Source organism: Heterodontus francisci, chromosome 4 (genome assembly GCF_036365525.1).
Source record: "Heterodontus francisci isolate sHetFra1 chromosome 4, sHetFra1.hap1, whole genome shotgun sequence".
Classification (NCBI taxonomy): Eukaryota; Metazoa; Chordata; class Chondrichthyes; order Heterodontiformes; family Heterodontidae; genus Heterodontus; species Heterodontus francisci.
In genome coordinates this window covers 51,190,046-51,213,859 of record NC_090374.1, presented here as the reverse complement: position 1 = coordinate 51,213,859, position 23,814 = coordinate 51,190,046, and the positions used below count along the sequence as shown (strand labels likewise).

The following is a 23,814-nucleotide window of genomic DNA, read 5'->3' as shown; positions in this document are numbered from 1 at the left end:
TGGGCTTGAGGAAGGTTTGTAGTGGAGTTCCCCTGTAGGAAACCCTTGCTTTTCCTGATACATATTAATGATCTAGACCTTGGTGTACAGGGCACAATTTCAAAGTTTGCAGATGATACGAAACTTGGAAGCATTGTGAACTGTGAGGAGGATAGTGTAGAGCTTCAGAAAGACATAAACAAGTTGGCGGAATGGGCAGACAGGTGGCAGATGAAGTTCAACGCAAAGAAATGTGAAGTGATTCATATTGGAAGAACATGGAGAGACAGTGTAGAATAACGGGCACAATTCAAAAGGGGGTGCAGGAGCAGAAGGACCTAGGTGTGCATTAGTCATTGAAGGTGACAGGACAGGTTGAGAGAGCGGTTAATAAAGCATACAGTATCCTGGGCTTTATTAATAGGGGCATAGAGTACAAGAGCAAGAAAGTTATGTTGAACTTGTATAAGACACTAGTTCGGCCTCAACTGGAGTATTGTGTCCAGTTCTGGGCGCCGCACTTTAGGAAAGACGTGATGGAATTGGAGACGGTACAGAAAAGATTCACGAGAATGGTTCCAGGGACGAGGAATTTCAGTTATGAAGATAGATTGGAGAAGTTAGGACTCCTTTCCTTGGAGAAGAGAAGGCTGAGAAGTGATTTGATAGAGGTATTCAAAATCATGAGGGGTCTGGACAGAGTAGGTAGAGAGAAACTGTTCCACTCTTAAAGGATCGAGAACGAGAGGGCACAGATTTAAAGTATTTGGTAAGAGAAACAAAAGTTCCATGAGGAAAAACTTTTTCAGACAGTGAGTGGTTAAGGTCTGGAATGCGCTGCCTGAGAATGTGGTGGAGGCAAGTTCAATTGAAGTATTAAAAAGGGAATTAGACAGTTATATGAAAAGGAAGAATGTGCAGGGTTGTGGGGAGATGGCGGGGGAATGGAATTGAGGTAATTGCTCTTTCAGAGAGCCAGTACGGACACGATGGGCTGAATGACCTCCTTCTGCACTGTAACATTTCTGTGATTCTGTGATTAGGGCAGATGACCAAAAGCTTGGTCAAAGAGCTTTTAATAAGTCTCTTAAAGGAGGGGGATGCTCAAGAGGCCAGAATTAGAGGAACATAGATATCTTGAAGGGTTGTGGGCTGGAGGAGATTACTGAGCTACAAAGTGGCGAGGCAGTTGAATGATTTGAAAACAAGGATGAGACTTTTAAAATTGAGGCATTGTTTAACTGGGAGCCAGTATAGGTCAGTGGTAATGGATGAATGGGATTTGGTGTCAGTGAAGACACGGGAAGAGTTTTGGATGACCTGAAGTTTATAGAGGGTAGAACGTGGGAAGCCGGCCAGGAATGTGTAGAATAGTTAAATCTAGAGGTAACAAGGGCATGGATGAGGGATGCTGAGACAGGTGAAGAATTATGCAATGGTACAAAGGTACAATTAGGCAGTCTTGGGGATGGCATGGATATTTGGTTGAAAGCTCATCTTGGGGTCAAATACGATGTCAAGATTGCAAACTTGGCTGGTTCAGCCTCGGACAGCTGTCAGGGAGAGGAATAGAGGTAGTAGCTGGGGAGTGGAGTTTGTGGTGGGGGCCCAAGACAATGGCTTTGGTCTTCCCAATATTTAATTGGAGGAAATTTCTGCTCATGAAATACTGGATGTCAGATAAGCAATCTGACAATTTAGAGACCATGGAGGGGATTGAAAGAGGTGGTGGTGAGGTAGAGCTGGGTGTCGTCAGCATTCATGTGGAAACTGGCATGTTTTCTGATGATGTCGTTGAGGGAAATAGGAGGAGGACAAGGAAAATCCTTGGGGAATGCCAGAGATAACTCTGTGGAAGTGAGAAGAGAAGTCACCACAGGTGATTCTCTGGCTGCGACAGCAACAACAACAAATTATGTTTATAGAGAGGCCTTTATTGTAATAAAAAGCTCTAAAGCACTTTATAAAGCAATATTAGATAGCAAGCAACGTAAAGCCAAAAGCTTGGAAAAAAGAAGTAGCTTTTAAGGAACGGCTTAAAGGAAGAGAGAGAGGTAGAGAGTCGGAGAAGTTTTGGGAGGGATTTCCAGAGCTTAGGCCTAGGTAGCTGAAGGCATGGCCACCGATGTTGGAGCAATTAAAATCGGGGATGCTCGAGGCCAGAATTAGATGAGCACAGATATCTCAGAAGGGTATGGGACCAGAGCAGATTACAGAGATAGGGAAGGGTGAGGCCGTGGAAGGATTTGAAAACAAGGATGCGAATTTTAAACTTAATTGCTTGATTGGGAGCCCATATAGGCAGGGGTGATAGATGAACAGGACTTGGTGCGAGAAAGGACATGGACAGCAGAGTTTTGGATGACTTCCAGTTTACAGAGGGTAGAATGTGGGAGACCAACCAGGGTTAGAATAGTCAAGTCTAGAGGTAACAAAAGCATGAATAAGGGTTCCAGCAGCAGATGAACTGAGACGGGCAATGTCTGGTGATACAGAGGTGGAAATAGGCAGTCTCAGTGATGGTGCGGATATGTGGCTGGAAGCACATTGGTAACTAGGGAACGGAGTTTGTAGTGGGAACCGAAGATGATTGCTGCAGTCTTCCAAATATTTATTCAGAGGAAATTTCTGCTCATGCAGTATTGGATGTTGGATAAGCAGTCTGATAATTTAGCGACAGTGGGGAAGTTGAGAGAGGTGGTGGAAAGGTACAGTTGGGTGAAATTTAATCTTGTTCTTTTAGAAGATGTCACTGAGGGGCAGCATGAAGATGAGAAATAGGAAGGGGCCAAGGATAGATCCTTGGGGACACCAGAGGTAATGGTTCCAGAGTGGGAAGAAAAGCCATCACAATTAGATAGGAATGGATAAAAGCAAAATACTGCAGATGCTGGAAATCTGAAATAAAAACAAGAAATGCTGGAAATACTCAGCAGGTCTGGCAGCATCTGTGGAGAGCGAAGCAGAGTTAACGTTTCAGGTCAGTGACCCTTCATCAGAACTGACAAATATTAGAAACGTAAAAGGTTTTAAGCAAGTAAAGCGGAGGTGGGGCAAGAGATAACAAAAGAGAAGGTGTTGATAGGACAAGGTCACAGAGAATAACTGACCAGAAGATCATGGAACAAAGGCGTTTATGGTGTGGTGAAAGACAAAGCATTAGTACAGAGAGGGCAGTTCATTTTACAGTTAATTGACACCCTTTCTATACTAATGCTTTGTCTTTCAGCACACCATTAACATACCATTTGCCCTTGTTCTATGACCTTCTGGTCAGTTATACTCTGTGACCTTGTCCTATCAACGCCTCTTTTGTTATCTCTTGCCCCACCCCCGCTTTACTTGCTTAAAACCTTTTACATTTCTAATATTTGTCAGTTCTGATGAAGGGTCACTGACCTGAAATGTTAACTCTGCTTCTCTCTCCACAGATGCTGCCAGACCTGCTGAGTATTTCCAGCGTTTCTTGTAGTTAGGAATGGAACCAGGCGTGTGTTGTCCCAACCAGCTGGACAACATTGGAGAGACATAACACGAGTATTGTTACATCGCACAAGATTGTTGATAGCTTCTGCCTCCTCCTGAGCTGACAATTCAGCCAGGTGCAGACAGTTGCACCCATGTTAATGCAGAGCACGCAGGAACAATGTTGTCGGGAAAATTGCTGAAAAATACAGTAGCGGTATGGAACTTGATGGAAAATGGTAGCACCAAGGGGTTAACGAATACATGTTAAATATTAATTTGTAACAAGAAAGTCTATGGAAAATGGCCAATCATAAATTGACGTATGATGCAACAGTTACTGAACTTGTCCTTTTGTTTGTTGACTCGCCTCCTCCTCAGTAGTATATCCTGTATAGAATATATTTATCATTCCATCTTTTACAAGATCTCTAGCTTCTCCTCATGCCTTATCATGAAATCTCATACTTTTATCCAGTTTGCCAGATATGATGGTTGTTTGCTTTAACTTGACTGATAAGTTTGCCTGATTTGTTGTACATTATGATGGCTTTATACATCATACACAAAGTTTTGTAAAATAATTAATCAAAATTATTTTCAATATATATGAAGTCTTAAAAAAAAGTTAACCTTGGCTGAATGCTAAAGAAAATTTCATTTTGCCCCAGGTACCTTCCATGCTGAAATATTCTCCTTTTCGTACAACCTAAGCCTCTGTACAGGCTACCTCCCTCAATCTCTCCCTCCAGGTCGACTCTCCTACCCATTTATGTGCTCGCCCTTCATCTTGTCATAACATGCAGCCTCAAGACCTCACTGTTTATGTCTCTGACCACATCCTCATTTACACATTGCTTCTTGCCTATCCCAGTTGGCAGTTTCTATCCCAAACAAAATGAACCCCTACTTCACTTCCAAGCATAGACTCAAATTCTAACCTGTATTTCTGTGACCACAGAATCATGGAATTTTACAGTAGAAACGGGAGGCAATTTGGCCTGTATTACATGTGCAGCTCCATGAAAGAGCTATCCTTTCATCAATTTCATTGCTTTTCCCCAAATTGTTTTAAATTTTATTTTTTCAAATGTGTATCATCTGCTGCCTTGCTAAGTTTTACCCATCTTCAGAAACACCCTCAAAACCCACCTCTTTTACTGAGATTTCAGTTATTTACCCTAACACCACTTCCCTACTCCTGCTTGTTACCTCTCCCCTTTTGTGAAGCATTTTGGGACATTTCATTATGTTCACTTATTACATGTGAGTTATTCTTCTTGTGCCACTGCCCATTAATTTACAAATGCTGTTAGAGAGTTCTGTACTGAACTCCACCAAAATGAATGATGTTTTTCTTGTGTTTATTGAAGTAACTGATAGAGGTAATTTGCTTTATAGAATCATAGAATATTAGAGCACAGAAGGAGGCCATTCAGCACTTCAGGTCTGCAGTCATTCCATTGGCGTGCATCATTTTCCTAATATTTCCCTTCAAAGATACACTGATCTTGCTGCCCACAAGGGTGGTGGAAGAAGAGACAATCAATAACTTCAAAAGGAAATTGGATGGCCACTTGAAAAAAATGAACTTGCAGGGCTCCGGGGATCCAGTGGGGGAGTGAGACTGACTGGATAGCTCTGTGGAGAGCCGGCATGGACTCGATGGGCCGAATTACCTCCTTCTGTGTCTCTATGGTCTCTGCCTTAATCACTCACTGGGGCAATACATTCCATGCTTCAACAACCACTGGTGTAAGGAAATGGCTGCAAACTTCTATCCTCACAATCAGGGTTTTAAATTAATCGCCTCCCCTGCACCGCACCCCCCCCCCCCCCCACAATACTGACGCCCCAACCAGTAGCGAATGAATAGGGAAAGACTCTCCATAAACGTCTTCATTTAAGTGCCTCTATTAAATCCTCTGAACCTTCTTTGGTCTGGTGAAAGTAACCCCAGTCTCAGGTCTCCCTCATAAGTAGTTTCCCAACCCTGGCATCATCTTGTTGAATCCACCCACAGTACTTCAACTAATGTGTACAAGTTTTTCATTACTTTCACATTCTAAGTCCCTATTTACAAAACCTAAACATCTTTCCTATTCCCCCTGACCCCCATTGTTCCATTCAAACTCATCCTGTACATGAGACTTCCCTCCTGCTCATTTGACTCTATTCCCACCAACTGTTGACAACCCAACTTTTCTTCCTGGCTTCTATGTTATCTGATATTTTTAACATAGAAATATCGAAAATAGGAGCAGGAGTAGGCCATTTGGCCCTTCGAGCCAAATTCAATATGATCATGGCTGATTGTCCAAAGTCACTATCCTGTTCCCGCTTTCTCCCCGTATCCCTTGATCCCTTTAGCCCTAAGAACTATATCTAACTCTCTCTTGACTTCCTTTTCTCAGGTACTGTCCCTCTTCCCTTCAAATCTGCATTATCATCCCCTTCCCATAAAACTGACTGTTGACCTCTCCGTCCTTGCAAACTACAGCCCCATATTCAACCTCCCTTTCCTCTCCAAAGTCTGTGAAAGTGTCATCTCCTTTAGATAATATGAGCCTGATCTGTACTAAAACATGTTGAGCTGCATGCTTGTTTCTCTGGTTCAAAAGATTTTCAGAAAGATGCAGCATTCTGTTAGTTATTTTGTTAATTGAGGACAAATCTTATTAAACATGTCTACTTACAACCTATACCCTTTTTAATTAACTTTTTTCTCTGACCTTGATTCTGGCTTTTCTCCACACACAGAATAGATTAGAAACTGGTAATGGGTCCTACTGCTCTATGGTACAATGGTTTGGAGTATCAATGCTCTGTTGTCTGCTGGTTAACATTTTTAGTGTAAGTTCCGGGTTTCAGTAATGCACAGTGTTTAGATTTCTTTAGCGCAGTATGCTTTGATATGCTACATTTTTCTGAAATGTATTTAATGTTTTTTTTCTGAAGTTGAGTGTACAGAATTAAAACAAATTGTAGTCCTTAATAGTGATTCCACGTATGGGTCATTCAATCATTATTAAAATGAATTCCCTTGGAAGTGAAGTGAGTGTTTTGATTAGTCATCTTCTCATGGCATGAAACAGATCATGGGTTTCACTGTGAAGAATTTTCAATGGTCACAAGACTGGGAGCATCCAAAGGGCATAATGTTAGGAAATCATTCACATGGTAACAGTTAGTCCCTTTATCCCAATTACAGTCATAATAGCTGGACTCTGTTGTATAAGTAGTATATGAATAGGTGGTTTAATTTTTTTTCAAATTTGTTTGAAAATATAGAGTCATAGTTATACAGCACAGAAACAGGCCATTCGGCCCCTCGTGTCCATGCCAGCCATCAAGCTCCTATCTATTCTAATCCCATTTTCCAGCACTTGGCCTGTTGCCTTGTATGCTATCGTGTTTCAAGTGCTCATCTAAATACTTCTTAAATGTTGAGGGTTCCTGCCTCTACCACCTCTTCAGGCAGTGTGTTCCAGATTCCAACCACCTTCTGTCCCTTTCCTTAAATCTATGCCCCCTGGTCATTGACACCTCCACTAAGGGAAGAAGTTTCTTCTACCCTATCTGTGCCCCTCATAATCTTGTATACCTCAATCAGGTGCCCCCTCAGCCTTTTCTGCTGTAAGGAAAACAACTCTAGCTATCCAGTCTCTCTTCATAGCTGAAATGCTCTAGCCCAGGCAACATCCTGGTGAATCTCCTCTGCACCCTCTCCAGTGCAATCAGTATTGCATATATTATAGAAAATGCTAGAAATACTCAGCAGGTCAGGCAGCATCTGTGGAGAGAGAAACAGAGTTCACTTTTCGGGTTGATGACCTGTCAACAACTCTCTCCACAGATGCACCTGACTGGCTGAGTATTTTCAGCATTTTCTGTTTTTGTTTCACATTTCCAATATCTGTAGTATTTTGCTTTTGAAAATGCATTGTTGTGTTTCTCAGCATGTTGTTTGCTAAAATGAGTTCTCAACCCTCGGTGTCTGCAAAGGGTCTGCCAAAAGTAAAATTCCAGCTGTTATGCCCCAGCACCAGCTCTTATCACTGACCGGAAGCGATGTCCTTTGCATCCTTACTTATAGCAGGCGGGTAGAACTGCAGGAAAATAGTTCACTGCAGCCAATAAGAATTGATGGTGAGGAGCGCAGAGCCTGAACCCAGGTTAACCTCTGCAGCCGCAACATATCTAGACTTGCACGTGTGGTCAGGACCTGTCACCCTGACCCAGGTGGACGAGAAGCTGGCGCAGCCCCTCCATGTCAAATATGTGGACATGGATGTGTTGGGTAAAGTGCTGACCCCAACCCAGATTCTGACTGCAGCTGAGAACCAACACACAGGAACTGTTACAGAGCTTGGGACATGCAACAAGAGGCGAAAAAAGGATGAATTAATCTGTGCGTAATGTGCCTAACTTGTGGGAATCCTACACCTGTTGGAAATTAATAATACTGAAGGGGGAGTGGCAGAGGGACCACTGTCAGACTGACTTTAAAATTGGGCTATATGTCGTGTGCTGTTGTGTCACTTTCGGCTTCTGTTGTTAAAACTAGATTTCAATTTAATAACTACTGGAAAGCAAAGTGAAGAAATATTGAAATACTTCTCTGAGGTACTGCAGTTGAGGCTGTGTTTATTTTTCTGCTGCAAAGCTGCCTGCCATGTTTTTATTTACCGGATCTTCGACACCTACATGATCCTGTCCAACAGTTGGTCTCAAACGTTCCAAAACATGATTTAAAAATTGGTACCCTTTCCTAATTTTAAAAAATGATGATAGACATCTCTGTTTATGTCCAGCTCTGCGTAGGTTTCGAAGCCTGCAGCTCTTTGTTAGAAACATAGAAAAATAGGAGCAGGAGTAGGCCATTTGGCCCTTCAAGCCTGCACCGCTATTCAATACAATCATGGTTGATCATCCAAACTCAGTACCCTGTTCCCGCTTTCTCCCCGTAACCCTTGATCCCATTAGCCCCAAGAACTATATCTAACTCTTGCTTGAATATGTTTAATGATTTGGCCTCAAGTGCTTTCCGTGGTAGAGAATTCCACAGGTTCACCACTCTTTGGGTAAAGAAATCCCTCCTCATCTGAGTCCTAAATGGCTAACCCCTTATTCTTAGGCTGTGACCCCTGGTCCTGGACTCCTCTACCATCGGGAACATCCTTCCTGCATCTAGTCTGTCCAGTCCTGTTAGAATTTTGTAGGTTTCTGTGAGATTCCCTCTCATTTTTCTAAACTCTGGCGAATACAAGCCTAATCGACCCAGTCTCTCTTCATACGTCAGTCCTGCCATCCCAGCAATCAGTCTGGTGAACCTTCTGTGCACTCCCTCCATAGCAAGAACATCCTTCATCAGATAAGTAGACCAAAACTGCACACAATACTCCAGATGTTGTTTCACCAAGGCCTTGTATAATTGCAGCAAGACATCTTTGCTCCTGTATTCGAATCTTCTCACTATGAAGGCCAACATGCCATTTACCTTCTTAACTGCCTGCTGCACCTGCATACTTACTTTCAGGTCTCGCTGCACCTCCCCCTTTCCCAGTCTGTCGCTGTTCAGATAATCTGCCTTTCTGTTTTTGCCACCAAGGTGGATAACCTCACATTTATCCACATTATACTGCATCTGCCATGTATTTGTCCACTCACTCAACCTGTCCAAATCACATTGGAGCTTCTCTGCATCCTCCTCACAGCTCCCACTCCCACCCAGCTTTGTGTCATTTGCAAACTTGGATATATTACATTTAATTCCCTCATCTATATCATTAATATATATTGTGAATAGCTGGGGTCCTAGGACTGATCCCTGTGGTAGCCCACTAGTCACTGCCTGCCACTTGGAAAAAGACACATTTATTCCTACTCTTTGTCTCCTGTCTGCCAACCAGTTCTCTATCCCATGTCAGTGCCTTACCCCCCATTCCATGTGCTTTAAATTTGCATGCTAATCTCTTACGTGGGACCTTATCGAAAGCATTCTGAAAGTCCAAATACACCACATCCACTGGTTCTCCCTTATCTATTCTACCAGTTACATCCTGAAAAAATTCCAGTAGATTTGTAAAGCATGATTTTCCTTTCATAAATCCATGTTGACTTTGTCCGATCCTGTCATTGTTTTCGAAGTGCTCTGCTGTTACATCTTTTATAATGGACTCTAGCATTTTACCCACGACTGATGTCAGGCTAACCGGTCTATAATTCTGTTTTCTCTCTACCTCCATTTTTAAATAGTGGGGTTACATTAGCTACCCTTCAATCTGCTGGAACTGTTCAAGAGTCTATAGAATTTTGCAAAATAACCAGCAGTGCATCTACTATTTCTAGGGTCACTTCCTTAAGTACTCTGGGATTTAGATTATCAGGCCCTGGGGATTTATTGGCCTTCAATCCCATCAATTTCCCAAGCACCATTTCCCTACTAATACAAATTTCATACAGTTCCTCCTTCTCACCAGACCCTATGTTCCCCAACGTTTCTGGGAGGTAATTTGTGTCCTCCTTTGTGATATCAGAACCAAAGTATGTATTTAATTGGTCTGCCATTTCTTTGTTCCCCATTATAAATTCTCCCGTTTCTGACTGTAAGGGACCCACATTTGTCTTCACTAATCTTTTTCTCTTCACATATTTATAGAAGCTTTTACAGTCAGTTTTTATGTTCTCTGCAAGCTTATTCTCAGACTCTATTTTCCCCTTCTTAATCAATCCCTTTGTCCTCCTTTGCTGAATTCTAAACTGCTCCCAATCCTCAGGTTTGTTGCTTGTTCTGGCCATTTTATATTTCTCCTCCTTGGATCTAATACTATCTCTAATTTCTTTGTAAGCCACAGTTGAGCCACCCTTCCTGTTTTATTTTTGCGCCAGACAGGAATGAGCAATTGTTGTAATTCATCCATGCGCTCTTTAATGTTAGCCATTACCTATCCACTGTCAACTCTTTAAGTAACGTTCCCCAATCTAGAAAACGAACATCATGGGGCAGGACGTCAGAAATGCTCCATCCATCAATACTGGCGACCACACTCTGGAAGTGGTTCAAGAGTTCACCTACCTAGGCTCAACTATCACCAGTAACCTGTCTCTAGATGCAGAAATCAACAAGCGCATGGGAAAGGCTTCCACTGCTATGTCCAGACTGGCCAAGAGAGTGTGGGAAAATGGCGCACTGACACGGAACACAAAAGTCCGAGTGTATCAGGCCTGTGTCCTCAGTACCTTGCTCTATGGCAGCGAGGCCTGGACAACGTATGCCAGCCAAGAGCGACGTCTCAATTCATTCCATCTTCGCTGCCTCCGGAGAATACTTGGCATCAGGTGGCAGGACCGTATCTGCAACACAGAAGTCCTCGAGGCGGCCAACATCCCCAGCTTGTACACACTACTGAGTCAGCGGTGCTTGGCCATGTGAGCCGCATGGAAGATGGCAGGATCCCCAAAGACACATTGTACAGCGAGCTCGCCACTGGTATCAGATCCAGCGGCCGTCAATGTCTCCGCTTTAAAGACGTCTGCAAACGCGACATGAAATCCTGTGACATTGATCACAAGTCGTGGGAGTCAGTTGCCAGCGTTCGCCAGAGCTGGTGGGCAGCCATAAAGACGGGGCTAAAATGTGGCGAGTCGAAGAGACTTAGTAGTTGGCAGGAAAAAAGACAGAGGCGCAAGGGGAGAGCCAACTGTGCAACAGCCCCGACAAACAAATTTCTCTGCAGCACCTGTGGAAGAGCCTGTCACTCTAGAATTGGCCTTTATAGCCACTCCAGGCGCTGCTTCACAAACCACTGACCACCTCCAGGCGTTTATCCATTGTCTCTCGAGATAAGAAGGCCAAAGAAGAACCTATCCACTGTCAACTCTTTAAGTAACGTTCCCCAATCTAGCATAGCCGACTCGCGCCTCATACCTTCATAGTTTCCTTTATTTAGAGTCAGGACCCTGGTCCTAAAATCAACTCTTTCACCGTCCATCTTAATGAAGAATTCAATCATGTGATGATCGCTCTTCCCCAAGGGACCCGCACATCAATATTGTTAACTAATCCTTTCTCATTACACAATACCCAGCCTAGGATGGCCTGTTCTCTAGTTGGTTCCTCAACATATTGGTCCAGAAAACCATCACGCACGCACTCTAGGAATTCTTCCTCTACAGTATTATTGCTAATTTGGTTAGTCCAATCTATATGTAGATTAAAGACACCCATAATTACAGTTGCACCCTATTGCTTGCATCTCTAATTTCCTGTTTAATGCCATCCTCTGCTGTTTGGGAGTTTATATATAACCCCTACCAACGTTTTCTGCCTCTTGGTATTTCTTAGCTCCATGCATACAGATTCCACATCAGGGTTCTCTGAGCTAATATCCTTCCTCACTATTCTATCGATTTCCTCTTTTACTAACAACACTACTCCACCTCCTTTCCCTTTTTGCCTGTCCTTCCTAAATATTGAATACCCTTGCATGTTCAGTTCCCATCCTTGATCACCCTGCAGCCATGTCTCCGTAATCACAACTATATCTACCATTTACATCTATTTGCGCGGTTAATTCGCCTACCTTATTGTGAATACTCCGCGCATTGAGACACAATACCTTCAGGCTTGTCTTTTTAACATTCTTGGTCATCTTAGCATTATTTCGCACTATGGCCCTATTTGTTTCTTGCCCTTGATTTCTATGCCTTCCACTTTTGCCTTTTTGTTTCCTGTCTTTCGTTTCTATCCTTGCTTCCTCCTTCTCAGTCTCCCTGCTCAAGTTCCTATCCCCCTGCCATTCTAGTTTAAATCCTCCCCAACAGCACTAGCAAACGCCCCTGCGAGGACATTGGTTTCGGTCCTGCCTGGATATAACCCGTCCCGCTTGTATAGGTCCCACCTTCCCAGAACTGGTTAGGTACGTTATTTAGAATTTTATGATGAAAGCTGTGACAAATTTGTCAGGACATTTTCCTGCCCTTTCACAAAGTTGCAATTTTCCAGTTGTAGTGTACTAGAATTGATCTGCAGCTTGTCCATTGAACACCGTGGCACTACCACATGCAAGTCTGACTATACTGATTTAGTGCTAACAAAATGTGGTCCTCGTGCCTTTCCACAAGATCATGATAATTCCAGATGAGGTAGGCCATTTGACCTTAATTCAACGATCAGGTTTCATATCAGGTAAATAAATCAAAAATAAGAAATATGTGTTTAATTGCATAACTAATTTTTCACGGAAGAAGTACTTGTGTTGTGTTACAGAGGTCTGTAGAATTTCTATAACATGGAGGGGGGCCTCAAAAGCAAAAGTTTTGCAAACTCCTGTGCTAAAACATGATTGGGAATATTATCATGCAATTCTTTAATGTGGGGCCATGTCAACTAATCACCCCTTCAGTTTGTCTCTGGCGATGTAAATTTTTTCTGAGGTTTGATATCCTGGGTAGTCATTTTTTTGAAGGCCACAAATGATCATACAGTCAGAATTGCACAGTGTTCAATAGCATTCGCGACTCCTCAGGTACTGAAGAAGTCCGTGACTGCATGCAGCAAGACCTGGACAACATTCGGACTTGGGTTGCTAAGTGGCAAGTAACAGTCGCGCCACACAGGTGCCAGACAATGATGATCTCCAACAAGACAGAATCTAACCATCTCTCCTTGACATTCAACGGCATTACCATCACTGAATCCCTCAACATCAACATCCTGGGGGTTACCATTGGCCAGAAATTTAATTGGACTAGCCATATAAATACTGTGGCTACAAGAGCAGGTCAGAAGCTGGGAATTCTGCGGCGAGTAATTCACCTCCTAAAAGCCTGTCCACCATCTACAAGGCACAAGTCAGGAGGGTGATGGCATACCTCCACTTGTCTGGATGACCTGTCGTTGTCAGTTGTCCCTCGATTCGAGGATGACGTCTACTCAAGGTCACTAATTTCTGCCATGGGTCTTCAGATGACTGAACAGGTAGATTCTCGACCTGTAGATCTTTGGGCACATTGGGCAGGACGTCCCACGAGGTAGTGGGATCCGGAGCGGTGGATTTGCTTCCATTTCTTTCCTCCTCTGCCGCCGCTCTGCTTCATCATAAGGCATTTGGACTCGAAGCATGATGCAGCTTAATGGACAGGTTATCGCCATTTTGAACAATTGGTAGCTAGCTTCTCCTAGTCATCAGTGTCAATGTTGCCACGCTTCAAAGAGAGCTTCAGAGTGTCTTTGAAGCGTTTTCTTTGTTCTGCCTGGAATGCTGCCCATTTGAGAGTTGAGAAAACAGGACCAGGCGGGGGAGATGGTTTTTAGTTATCTGGACATGGTGTCCAGTCCATTGAAGTTAATTTTGCAGGAGTTATGCCTGAATGCTTGTGGAGCTGGCATCAAGAAGGACACGGGAGTTTGCTTGATGGTCCTCCCATTGAATCTGGAGGATGTGGCTTTGGCATTGCTGATGGAATTTCTCTAGCGCTCTGATATATTGCTGGTATACAATCCAGGTCTCACAGCAGTACAGGAGTGTACTTCTGGATAGGTGCACCTCCAACAACACTCAAGAAGCTCGACACTATCCAGGACAAAGCAGCCCACTTGATTGGCATCCCATCCGTCACCTTAAACATTCATTTATTCCACCATGACACACAATGGCAGCAGTGTATACCATCTATAAAATTCACTGCAGCGACTTGCCAAGCCTCCTTCGACAGCATCTTCTAAACCCGCAAACTCTACAACCTAGAAGGACAAGAGCAGCACTTGCTTGGGAACACCACCACCTGCAAGTTCCCCTCCAAGCCATACACCATCCTGACTTGGGACTATATTGCTGTTCCTTCACTGGCGCTGGGTTATAAATCTGGAACTCCCTTCCTAACAGCTTTGAGTATGTACCTACCTACACCACATGTACTGCAGTGAAAGCTCACTACCACTTTCTCAAGGGCAATTAGAGATGGGCAACAAATGTTGGCCTTGCCAGCAACGCTCACATCCCAGGAAAGAATAACAAAGTCTGACAATTTGGTGACAGTGGAAGAGTCAAAAGAGGTGTTGTTGAGGTGGGGCTGGGTGTCAGTCTACATGTGGAAACTGACGCTGTGTTATTAAATGATGTCACAGAGAGGCAGCATGTAAATGAAAAATATGATGGGGCCAAGGATAGATCCTTGGGGTCACCAGTTGTAACAATGTGGGACCAGATAGAGAAGCCATTACAGATGATAAAAGGCAAGACGTTTTGAGAGACATGGACGTGTGGTAGAATGAAGGTGGCCACCAGAGCTGAAATATAATTGGGTATCTTTTGTTTGTGAGTCTGTTTCCTTAACTACGTAAGTTGAGCGAATCATAAGAGTACCAGCGGGTGCATCTGAGTTGGACTGTTGAGTCCAGTGGGTTCTTCGGGATAACTTCTTGGAAGAATGTTCTGTTGATAAGGGCTGGATTGAATTCCAGTTGGATGAAGAAATCTTTGGCTTTAGTCCTGAGGAATGATGGCTATAAGGTTGTTATATTGTTCAGGATATTTTATTTGTTGTTTTCCTACTATTGTACACTAGAAAAGATGTGAGGGAATGTATCTGGTTAAGTTTTTCAGAAGGGAGAAGTGTGTGTTGTATGTGAATATTATATACTAATTGTGAGATAAATAATTAACACCATATATTTATTATGGCAGCTTATATAATTTATATGGCTAGTATGAAATGTTGGCATAGGTAGCTATGAATTTGAGTCAGAATTCTGCAGAATATTTTGGGTGCCAGCTATAATTGGCAAAGAGGTCGAAATGGTGTCATCCTTACCAAAGTATTCTGTGAAGAAATCAAAGCTAATAAGGATCCATGAGATTATTTATATCCCACAAGTGGGCTAATGTGATAAGCCACTCTTTTCATCGAATCATACAGCGCATCATGTCTGTGCTGGCTCTTTGGAAGAGTTATCCAATTGGTTCCACCTCCCCCCACCCCACACCCTGCACCTTCATTCTTTCTCCATAGCCCTGCAAATCTTTTCAAATATTTATCCAGTTCCTTTTGAAAGTTGTTATTGAATCTGCTTCCACCATCCTCTTGGGCAGTGCATTCCTGATCATAACTACTTGCTGCAAAAAAAAAAGAAATTTTCCTCATCTCCCCCTTGGTTCTTTTGACACTTGTCTTAAATCTACCCCCTCTGGTTACTGACCCTCCTGCCTGTGGAAACAGTTTCTACTTATTTACTCTGTCCAAACCCCTCATAATTTTGAAAATTTCTATTAATTTTTCCTTTAACCTTCTCTGCTCTAAAGAGAACTGTCCCAGCTTTTCTAGTCTCTCCACATAATTGAACTCTGTGGTACCATTCCAATACAGTGTGTGAGACCTGTAAAAGAGAAAAGTGAGAAAAAAAGCCTTAAGAGGAGGAAGTGTCCTTATTGTAATCCTTACAAATAGGTTTGATCACAGAGATAAAAATAATTATGCATGTAACATGAAATTCTATCTAATTGGCTTGATTTTGTTATTGATCATTTAGGTGGAGCGACTTGCAATTGAACTGGAGAAGAGCCGTGACCTTAGTCGCACAATTATACACATTGACATGGATGCTTTTTATGCTGCTGTGGAAATGAAAGATACCCCAGAGCTGAAAGACAAACCAATGGCTGTTGGATCAATGAGTATGCTGGTATGGATTATGATCACAATTTGGAGAATATAATATAACATTTCCAAGATCTCTTGGAGCTTTTATTATCCCACTGTTTTTCAGTATCCACAAATTATTGGATTTTAACTGCACAACTATTTTGTTTGCAAAGTATAATTTTTCAATGTATATTGGAAGAAGTGCGTAATTTGAGGACACACTAACAGTTAACTTTTTAAATGTTTGTCAATGGAGCTTAAAAATATTGGTTTATTTCTTTGTGAAAAGTATTGCATGTATCTTTAACTAATGTAGTGAACTTATCACAGATAAGACTGGAACAATTGTATTTGAGTAACTGCATTGAATTGACAAAGTAGTTCTTGTGCTATTTTCTAAAAAAAACAAATTACAGTACATTCTGTAGTTTCGAGGAATGATATTTACAAGAACCAAGCACAAAATACAATTCTGTTTTTAATGAGATGGATGTGTTTCTCTAATATCTTATTCTATGGAAGAAGGAAATATTGTGACAAAACTTGATTAATATACAGCTACATCCTGAGTACATGAGTAAAGAGAATTCCATTACACAATTATGTTAACATTAAAGCATTGTTTATCAACAAAATATTCCTGTACAAGAATTAAAATTGTTCCACTTTGGCATGATGAAATTTTACAGAGAATGAAAGAAAGAGAACAGGTCAAGGTCATAGTTGGACAGTGAACTATCTTAATAGTACTTTGTTTTGTTTAAGCAGGAGTTTTTATTATTTCCATTGAATATAAAGGTAGCGACCGCTTATAACAAAAGAAACACCTATAATGTGAAATAAATAACAGCAGGCAGAATTCCAAGTACTGAGTGCACTGCAACTGGCAAGACATAACCAGAAAAGGGATTAAACAAATACTCTTTCCTGCTAATAGGAAGAAGAAAGCTTTACATTTATATAGTGCTTTCATGATCTTAGGACATCCCAAAGTGCTTCACAGCCAGCGAAGTGATTCTGAATTGTAGTCACTGTTGTAATGTAGGAAACTCATCAGCGAATTTATGCACAGCAAGGTCCCACAAACAGCAATGTAATAATGACCAGAAAATCTGTTCCAGGGATGTTGGTTGAGGGATAAATATTGGCCAGGACACCGGGGAGAACTCACCTGCTTGTCTTCAAAATAACATCCACCTGGGAGTATAGACGGAACCTCAGTATAATGTCTCATCCAAAAGACAACACCTCTGACAGTGCAGCATTAGATTTTTCGCTTGGGTCTATGGAGTTTAAGCCACAATCTTCTGACTCAGAGGCCAGAGTGCTTCCACTGATCCACGGGCTGACACCAAATAGGCTCCATACCAGTCACTATCTCCAAATGAAGAAAAAAATCCCATCTAGTACATCACTTACCCTTTGCTATTATTAGAAATACATGGAATTATGGAATCCTTTCCTTTATTAGCTGAAGTATAGAATATAATTGGAGTTCTTTGAGTGCTGTGGATAAAGGGGAACTGGTGGATGTATTGTACTTAGATTTCCAGAAGGTATTTGATAAGGTGCAACATCAAAGGTTATTGCAGAAAATAAAAGCTTATGGTGTAGGGGGTAACATGGATAGAAGATTGGCTAGCTCACAGGAAACAGAGATTAGGCATAAGTGGGTCATTTTCTGATTGGCAAGATGTAACGAGTGGTGTGTCACAGGGATCTGTTCTGGGGCATCAACGTTTTACTATTTATATAAATGACTTAGATGAAGGGACCGAAGGTATGGTTGCTAAATTTGCTGATGACACAAAGGTAGGAAAGTAACTTGTGAAGAAGACATAAGGGAGTTACAAAGGGATATAGATAGGTTAAGTGATTGGGCAAAGCCCTGGAAAATGGAGTATAATGTGGGAAATTGGGAAATTGTCCACTTTGGCAGGAAGAATAAAAAAGAAGCATATTATCTAAATGGCGAAAGATTGCATAGCTCTAAGATGCAGAGGGATCTGGGTGTCCTAGTGCATGAATCACAAAAGGTTAGTATGCAGGTACAGCACATAATTGGGAAAGCTAATAGAATGTTATTGTTTATCGTGAGGGGAATTGAATACAGAAGTAGGGAGGTTATGCTGCAGCTACACAGGGCATTGGTGAGACCACATCTGGAGTACTGTGTACAGTATTGGTCTGCTTATTTAAGGAATGAAGTAAATGCGTTGGAAGCAGTACAGAGAAGGTTTACAAGACTATTATCTGGAATGGGCCAGCTGTCTTATGAGGAAAGATTGGACAGGCTAGGCTTGCATCCGCTGGAATTTAGCAGAGTACGAGACGACTTGATTGAAACATATAAGATCCTGATGGGTCTTGACAGGGTGGATGTGGAAAGGATGTTTCCCCTTGTGGGAGAATTTAGAACTAGGGGTCCCTGTTTAAAAATAAGGGGTCGCCCATTTAAGACAGAGATGAGGAGAAATCTTTTCTCTCAGAGGGTCGTGAGTCTTTGGAATTCTCTTCCCCAAAAGGTGGTGGAACCAGAGTCTTTGAATATTTTTAAGGCAGAGGTAGATAGATTCTTGATAAACAAGGGGGTGAAAGGTTATCGGAGGTAGATGGAAATGTGGAGTAATCAGTGCAGCCATAAACTTATTGAATGGCAGAGCAGGCTCAAAGGGCCGAGTGGCCTACTCCCGCTCCTAATTCATATTTTCTTATCAGAGCAGAGAGGTTATGCTGGAAATGTATAAATCAGTAGTTAGGCCACAACTTGAGTACTGTGTGCAGTTCTAGTCACCTTATTACAGAAAGGATGTAATTGCACTAGAGAGGGTACGGAGGAGATTTACGAGGATGTTGCCAATACTGGAAAAATGCTACTATGAGGAAAGATTGGATAGGCTGAGGTTGTTCTCCTTGGAACAGAGAGGGCTGAGGGGAGACCTGATTGAAATGTGCAGAATTGTGAGGGGCCTGGATACAGTGGATGTGAAGGGCCAATTTACCTTAGCAGAGGGATCAGTGACTAGGGGGCATAGATTTAAAGTGATTGTTAGGAAGATTAGAGGTGAGATGAGGAATATTTTTTTTCACCCAGAGGGTGGTGGGGTCTGGAACTCACTGCCTGAAAGGGTAGTTGAGGCAGAGACCCTCAGCTCATTCAAAAGGAGTCTGGATATGCACCTCAGGCACCTGAGGTAAGCTGCAGGGCTATGGACCAAATGCTGGAAGGTGGGATTAGAATAGGTGGGTCATTTTTCAGCCGGCACACACACGATAGGCCAAGTGGCCTCTTTCTGTGCCATAAACTTTCCATGATTCTATAGCAGTTGCCTGCACATGAGGCCATTCTGAAACAGCTATCCATTTTGTCTAATTCCCTTGTACTCTTTCCCTGACGTCAAGTTTTTATTTTTCAAATATTTGTCCACTTTCCTCTTTAAAACTATTATACTTTCTGCTTTCATCATTGTTTCTGCTAGTGTGTTCCATATCCTAACAATACTTAGTATAAAAACAAATTCTCTGAATATTTCCCTGTTTATTCTGATCACACAATGGAATCTCAAAGCAGACATGATAAAATAATTAAATTCTATCAACATAAATTTAATGATTAGAATAACCTTATTCATAGATTATAATTATTGCCTTTTGTAATATTAGGCTTGAATCACAAAAAGGTTGTGGTGGAAGAGACAGGTTCTCACCACTGAGTCCATTGCAATCTGCTTTGTGTTCAATCTTGTCATATTCCAGGAAGCAGGGTCCTGGGGTGTAGCAAATTCTGAAAGCTTGACAGAACTTGTTTCCTCTCCAACAGCAGCAATTGGAACAGAAAATGTCAAAATGGAACAATTGTGAAATCTGCCTACCCAGTAGTGCCAAATAATATGTGTGGATTGAGGCCACTCTGTTTAGCTGGGGAGACCTTTTCCTTATTAATTGTTAAATTATTTCACCTCATGAAAAAAGTAAGGTTATTCCTAACACCTAAAACCTTTCCTGGTTATTCTAAATGTTAAGTCTACATTGTGAGTGGCATTGACAGAGGCCCAAAAAAACAGTTCGGGGAAGAGAGATGATAAATTTGGTGTAACTTATATTGAACTCCCAGCAGAGAGCTGCTGTCTTGCCATTTAAATAGTTGAGTAGTAACACTCTCCCTTCTAATTCAGAAAGTAATAGGCCTCAGAGTCGTGAGCGCATAATCCAAGCTACCACTTCAGTGCAATACTGAAGGGATGCTGTCTTTCAAATGAAATTTAAACTGAGGCTCCATCTGCCTGTTCAGATGAATGTAAAAAATCCTATGACACTATTGTTACAACCTCAGTGAGACCGGTAACATTAAAATCCGAGATATGAACCCCAGACCAATTTAAAGAATTATACGACAAGATTTCACATTTTAAGACTTTTATTATAACAACTAAACTAAAAGAAGTCCCCATTAACTAAATCATTCTTTTAAGTAGCTGCTAACCCAAATTACAAAGAAAGGTATATTCTTTACTTATTAAAACACTTGAAACTTTACACCACACTTATATGTTAGACAGTCCTCTTTGATGGCCAAATCTTTGTGGTTAAAAGTCCCAAACTCCTCCCCAGTTGCAATGGGTTGGATCTCCCAAACCTGTCTCAAAGTTAATGTCCTCATCGCTGACTTCCCAAAGCACTTTCGACCTAGATGTCTGTGAATAATGTGATCCTGTTGGTCTTTTCTTTCTCCACAAACTTCAACTTTCAAAACAGGTTTAAGTTTTCACAGCCTTCTGCTGTATCAGCCTTCTCTGAGAGCAAGTGTTCCTTCTCTGTCTCTTGAGACTGCCATCGGTGGTTAATTCCTTTCTTACAGCCTTCTCTGAGGTTGCCACTACTAGTTTCCTTTCTTGCAGTCTCTCTGCCTTCAGAAACTCTCCTAATTTATCTGGAACCAAAAGTCAATGACTCATTGTCCTTTTCCAGTGTCCACATGTCTGGTTTCAGCAGTGCCACCTGGGCTTTCCATTGTTTCTAAGTGTTAGCAGCTGCCATGCACATTTGCATTCTCAGAATCACTGACTCCTTGTTGACGATCTGAAAGTCTGGGAGGGTGAAACCTATTGTTCTTCATATATTATACCCCTGCAGTCTCTGTTTTTTCAAAAAAAAAAGTCTTTGACCGGTGTTCTCTGTTGTCCTGGTAACCAAGATTTCTGTCTTGTTTTTAAGCAGAGTGGCTGTGAGGTCATTTGACTTCTCTGACTCCATCTTAAACTTTAAAAAAAATCACAGTTTTTAAAACATAATCATGTTACAAAGTCCAGCTATGATAACACTATTTGAAGGGGACTTTTTCTGGTCTTGGTCGACATTTATCCTGAAGCAACACCAATAGGGCGGCACAGTGGCGCAGTGGTTAGCACCGCAGCCTCACAGCTCCAGGGACCCGGGTTCGATTCCGGGTACTGCCTGTGTGGAGTTTGCAAGTTCTCCCTGTGTCTGCGTGGGTTTCCTCCGGGTGCTCCGGTTTCCTCCCACAAGCCAAAAGACTTGCAGGTTGGTAGGTAAATTGGCCATTATAAATTGTCACTAGTATAGGTAGGTGGTAGGGAAATATATAGGGACAGGTGGGGATGTCTGGTAGGAATATGGGATTAGTGTAGGATTAGTATAAATGGGTGGTTGATGTTCGGCACAGACTCGGTGGGCCGAAGGGCCTGTTTCAGTGCTGTATCTCTAATCTAAAAAATCTAATCTAAAACAGATATGTGGGTAATTATCTCCTTGCTGATTTACTCAGTGTGTAAATTGGCTGCTGTGTTTCTCTACATTACAACAATACCTGTACTTCAAAGTACTTAATTGGTTATTTGGTACTTGGATATGTCCTGACGATGTCAAAGGCACGATAAAAATGCAGCTTCATTCTTTTCTTAAAAGTCCCTTCCAATGGTTCAGTTAGTGTATTCAGTATAGCTGAACTCTACAAAGTATGAAAGCCCCAAGTCTGGTCCCCACTCTATTGAATTAGCTGATTTGAGCTGGGGGGAAGTACCAATGTTTAAGCAGGTAAAAATCAGTCATTGATTATCTTTCTGATTGCCGTCCACAAGCCTAGATTATAAGTGTGTGTGGGTGGAGTTTCGTTGAGGCCAGAAATGTGATCAGCTGTGTTGCTTCTTCCATTGAATTACTGTCATGACTGCCACATGAATAATGAGCACTTGGGCAAGTATCTGGAGGATGTTCAAACCACCTGTATCTCAGCAGGTGTGAGCACCTTTTTAGAAAAGTAAAAAGTGAAGGAAAGTTGATGAGAAAAAGAAGGAAAATAATTAGACAGTATAGTCTGCTGCTAGTGTATATTTCTAATCCGCATGACTTGCGTACCTAGTTGGACTTATTTTTCAGTGTTGTGCTTTCGGTACCTATTTTGTAATCTTAAACTCTTCAATGACGTGTCTACACTATTTATGTAATGTTTAGTTTAAGGGTGGGCTTTCTGCATTTGTTATTTTAAACTGTGTGAACTTGATAAAGGGTTGGGTATGAAATGTTTATTAGTTCAAGAGGTTTTTTCTTTGCTGGTAGTTTGTGACATTTTCAAACAAAAGATCTTATTCCCATAGTTGTTTACTTAGGCATCTACACTTAAATTCCTACAATGTTTAAAGAATTGTAGAATTCATTGTCTATTTGGGCTTTGTACTGATCAACATGATGGCAAAAACATAACTGTTTTCAGAGTCTATAAAATGTTTAGTGACTTAATATTTGAACATTTAACTCCAATTATTTATCCAGTATTTATGCAGTATTCGGATGCATTAGCATCCAGAATGAATCCAGATTCATTAATATATAAAAAACAGGAGCCTAAAGTTACTCTTGGTGAAGTTAGACTGTAATGAGGATATAAAATGAGTGTAGTATACTGCCTGTGTCCTGATCCCTGAAAGATATTTTCCATATTGGTAGCAATGGGGAAACTTCAATGTCTTATGCATTCATAAATGCAAGTAAGTGTTTTAATGTTGGGATAATAGAAAGAAAAGAAAGACTTGCCCCTTTCATGCCCTCAGGAACTCCAAAGTGCTTTACAGCCAATGAAGTACTTTTGATGTGTAGTCACTGTTATATAGTAAGGAACACAGCAGCAATTTGCACATAGCAAATTGGTGTTGCAGTGTGGAAAGAACCATATTTGAAAGCTTCTACATCTGCTGTCTGTCGAAACAGTTCAACTGGACCAGCATCTTGATTGTTGAGAATTCGGAAGGATACTGCTTCTGATGTTTTGTATCAAAACACAATGGGGTTTGCATTGCATGCTCCTTTAGCATTCAAATTGGCTGAGCAAGATCAACAGGAAGGGGCTAGCACAGATGGAAAGGCTGGCGGCACACTGTCTGAACTTATGCTATGCTAGCCGTTTTAGGTAGTATCCCAGGAACAGCTACCTGAGATTGGCAGAAGAGTCGTGCCTCAGGAGGCTAGGGGAGGCAGTGACTGAACTTTCCATCTCCTACGAAAACCTTTAGACAATATTTGCAATCTAATCTACAAAACAATCCGAGTTTATCCAACCTCTCCTCATAGCTAATGCCCTCCAGACCAGGCAACATCCGGGTAAACCTCTTCTGTACCCTCTCTAAAGACTCCACGTCTTCTGGTAGTGTGGCGACCAGAATTGCACACAATATTCTAAGTGTGGCCTAACTGAGATTCTGTACAGCTGCA

The 23,814-nt window shown here is 41.8% G+C and overlaps 1 protein-coding gene across 2 annotated transcripts in view; it reads left to right on the top strand.

Moving 5' to 3' along the window:
• polk (polymerase (DNA directed) kappa) overlaps window positions 1-23,814 on the top strand; it is a 102,380-nt gene that overhangs the window by 23,028 nt on the left and 55,538 nt on the right. For both annotated transcript variants that reach the window (XM_068029502.1, XM_068029501.1), the window contains one exon: window positions 15,977-16,129. In XM_068029502.1, coding sequence (XP_067885603.1) covers window positions 15,977-16,129 — 153 coding nt within the window. The remainder of the gene's footprint in view (window positions 1-15,976; window positions 16,130-23,814) is intronic.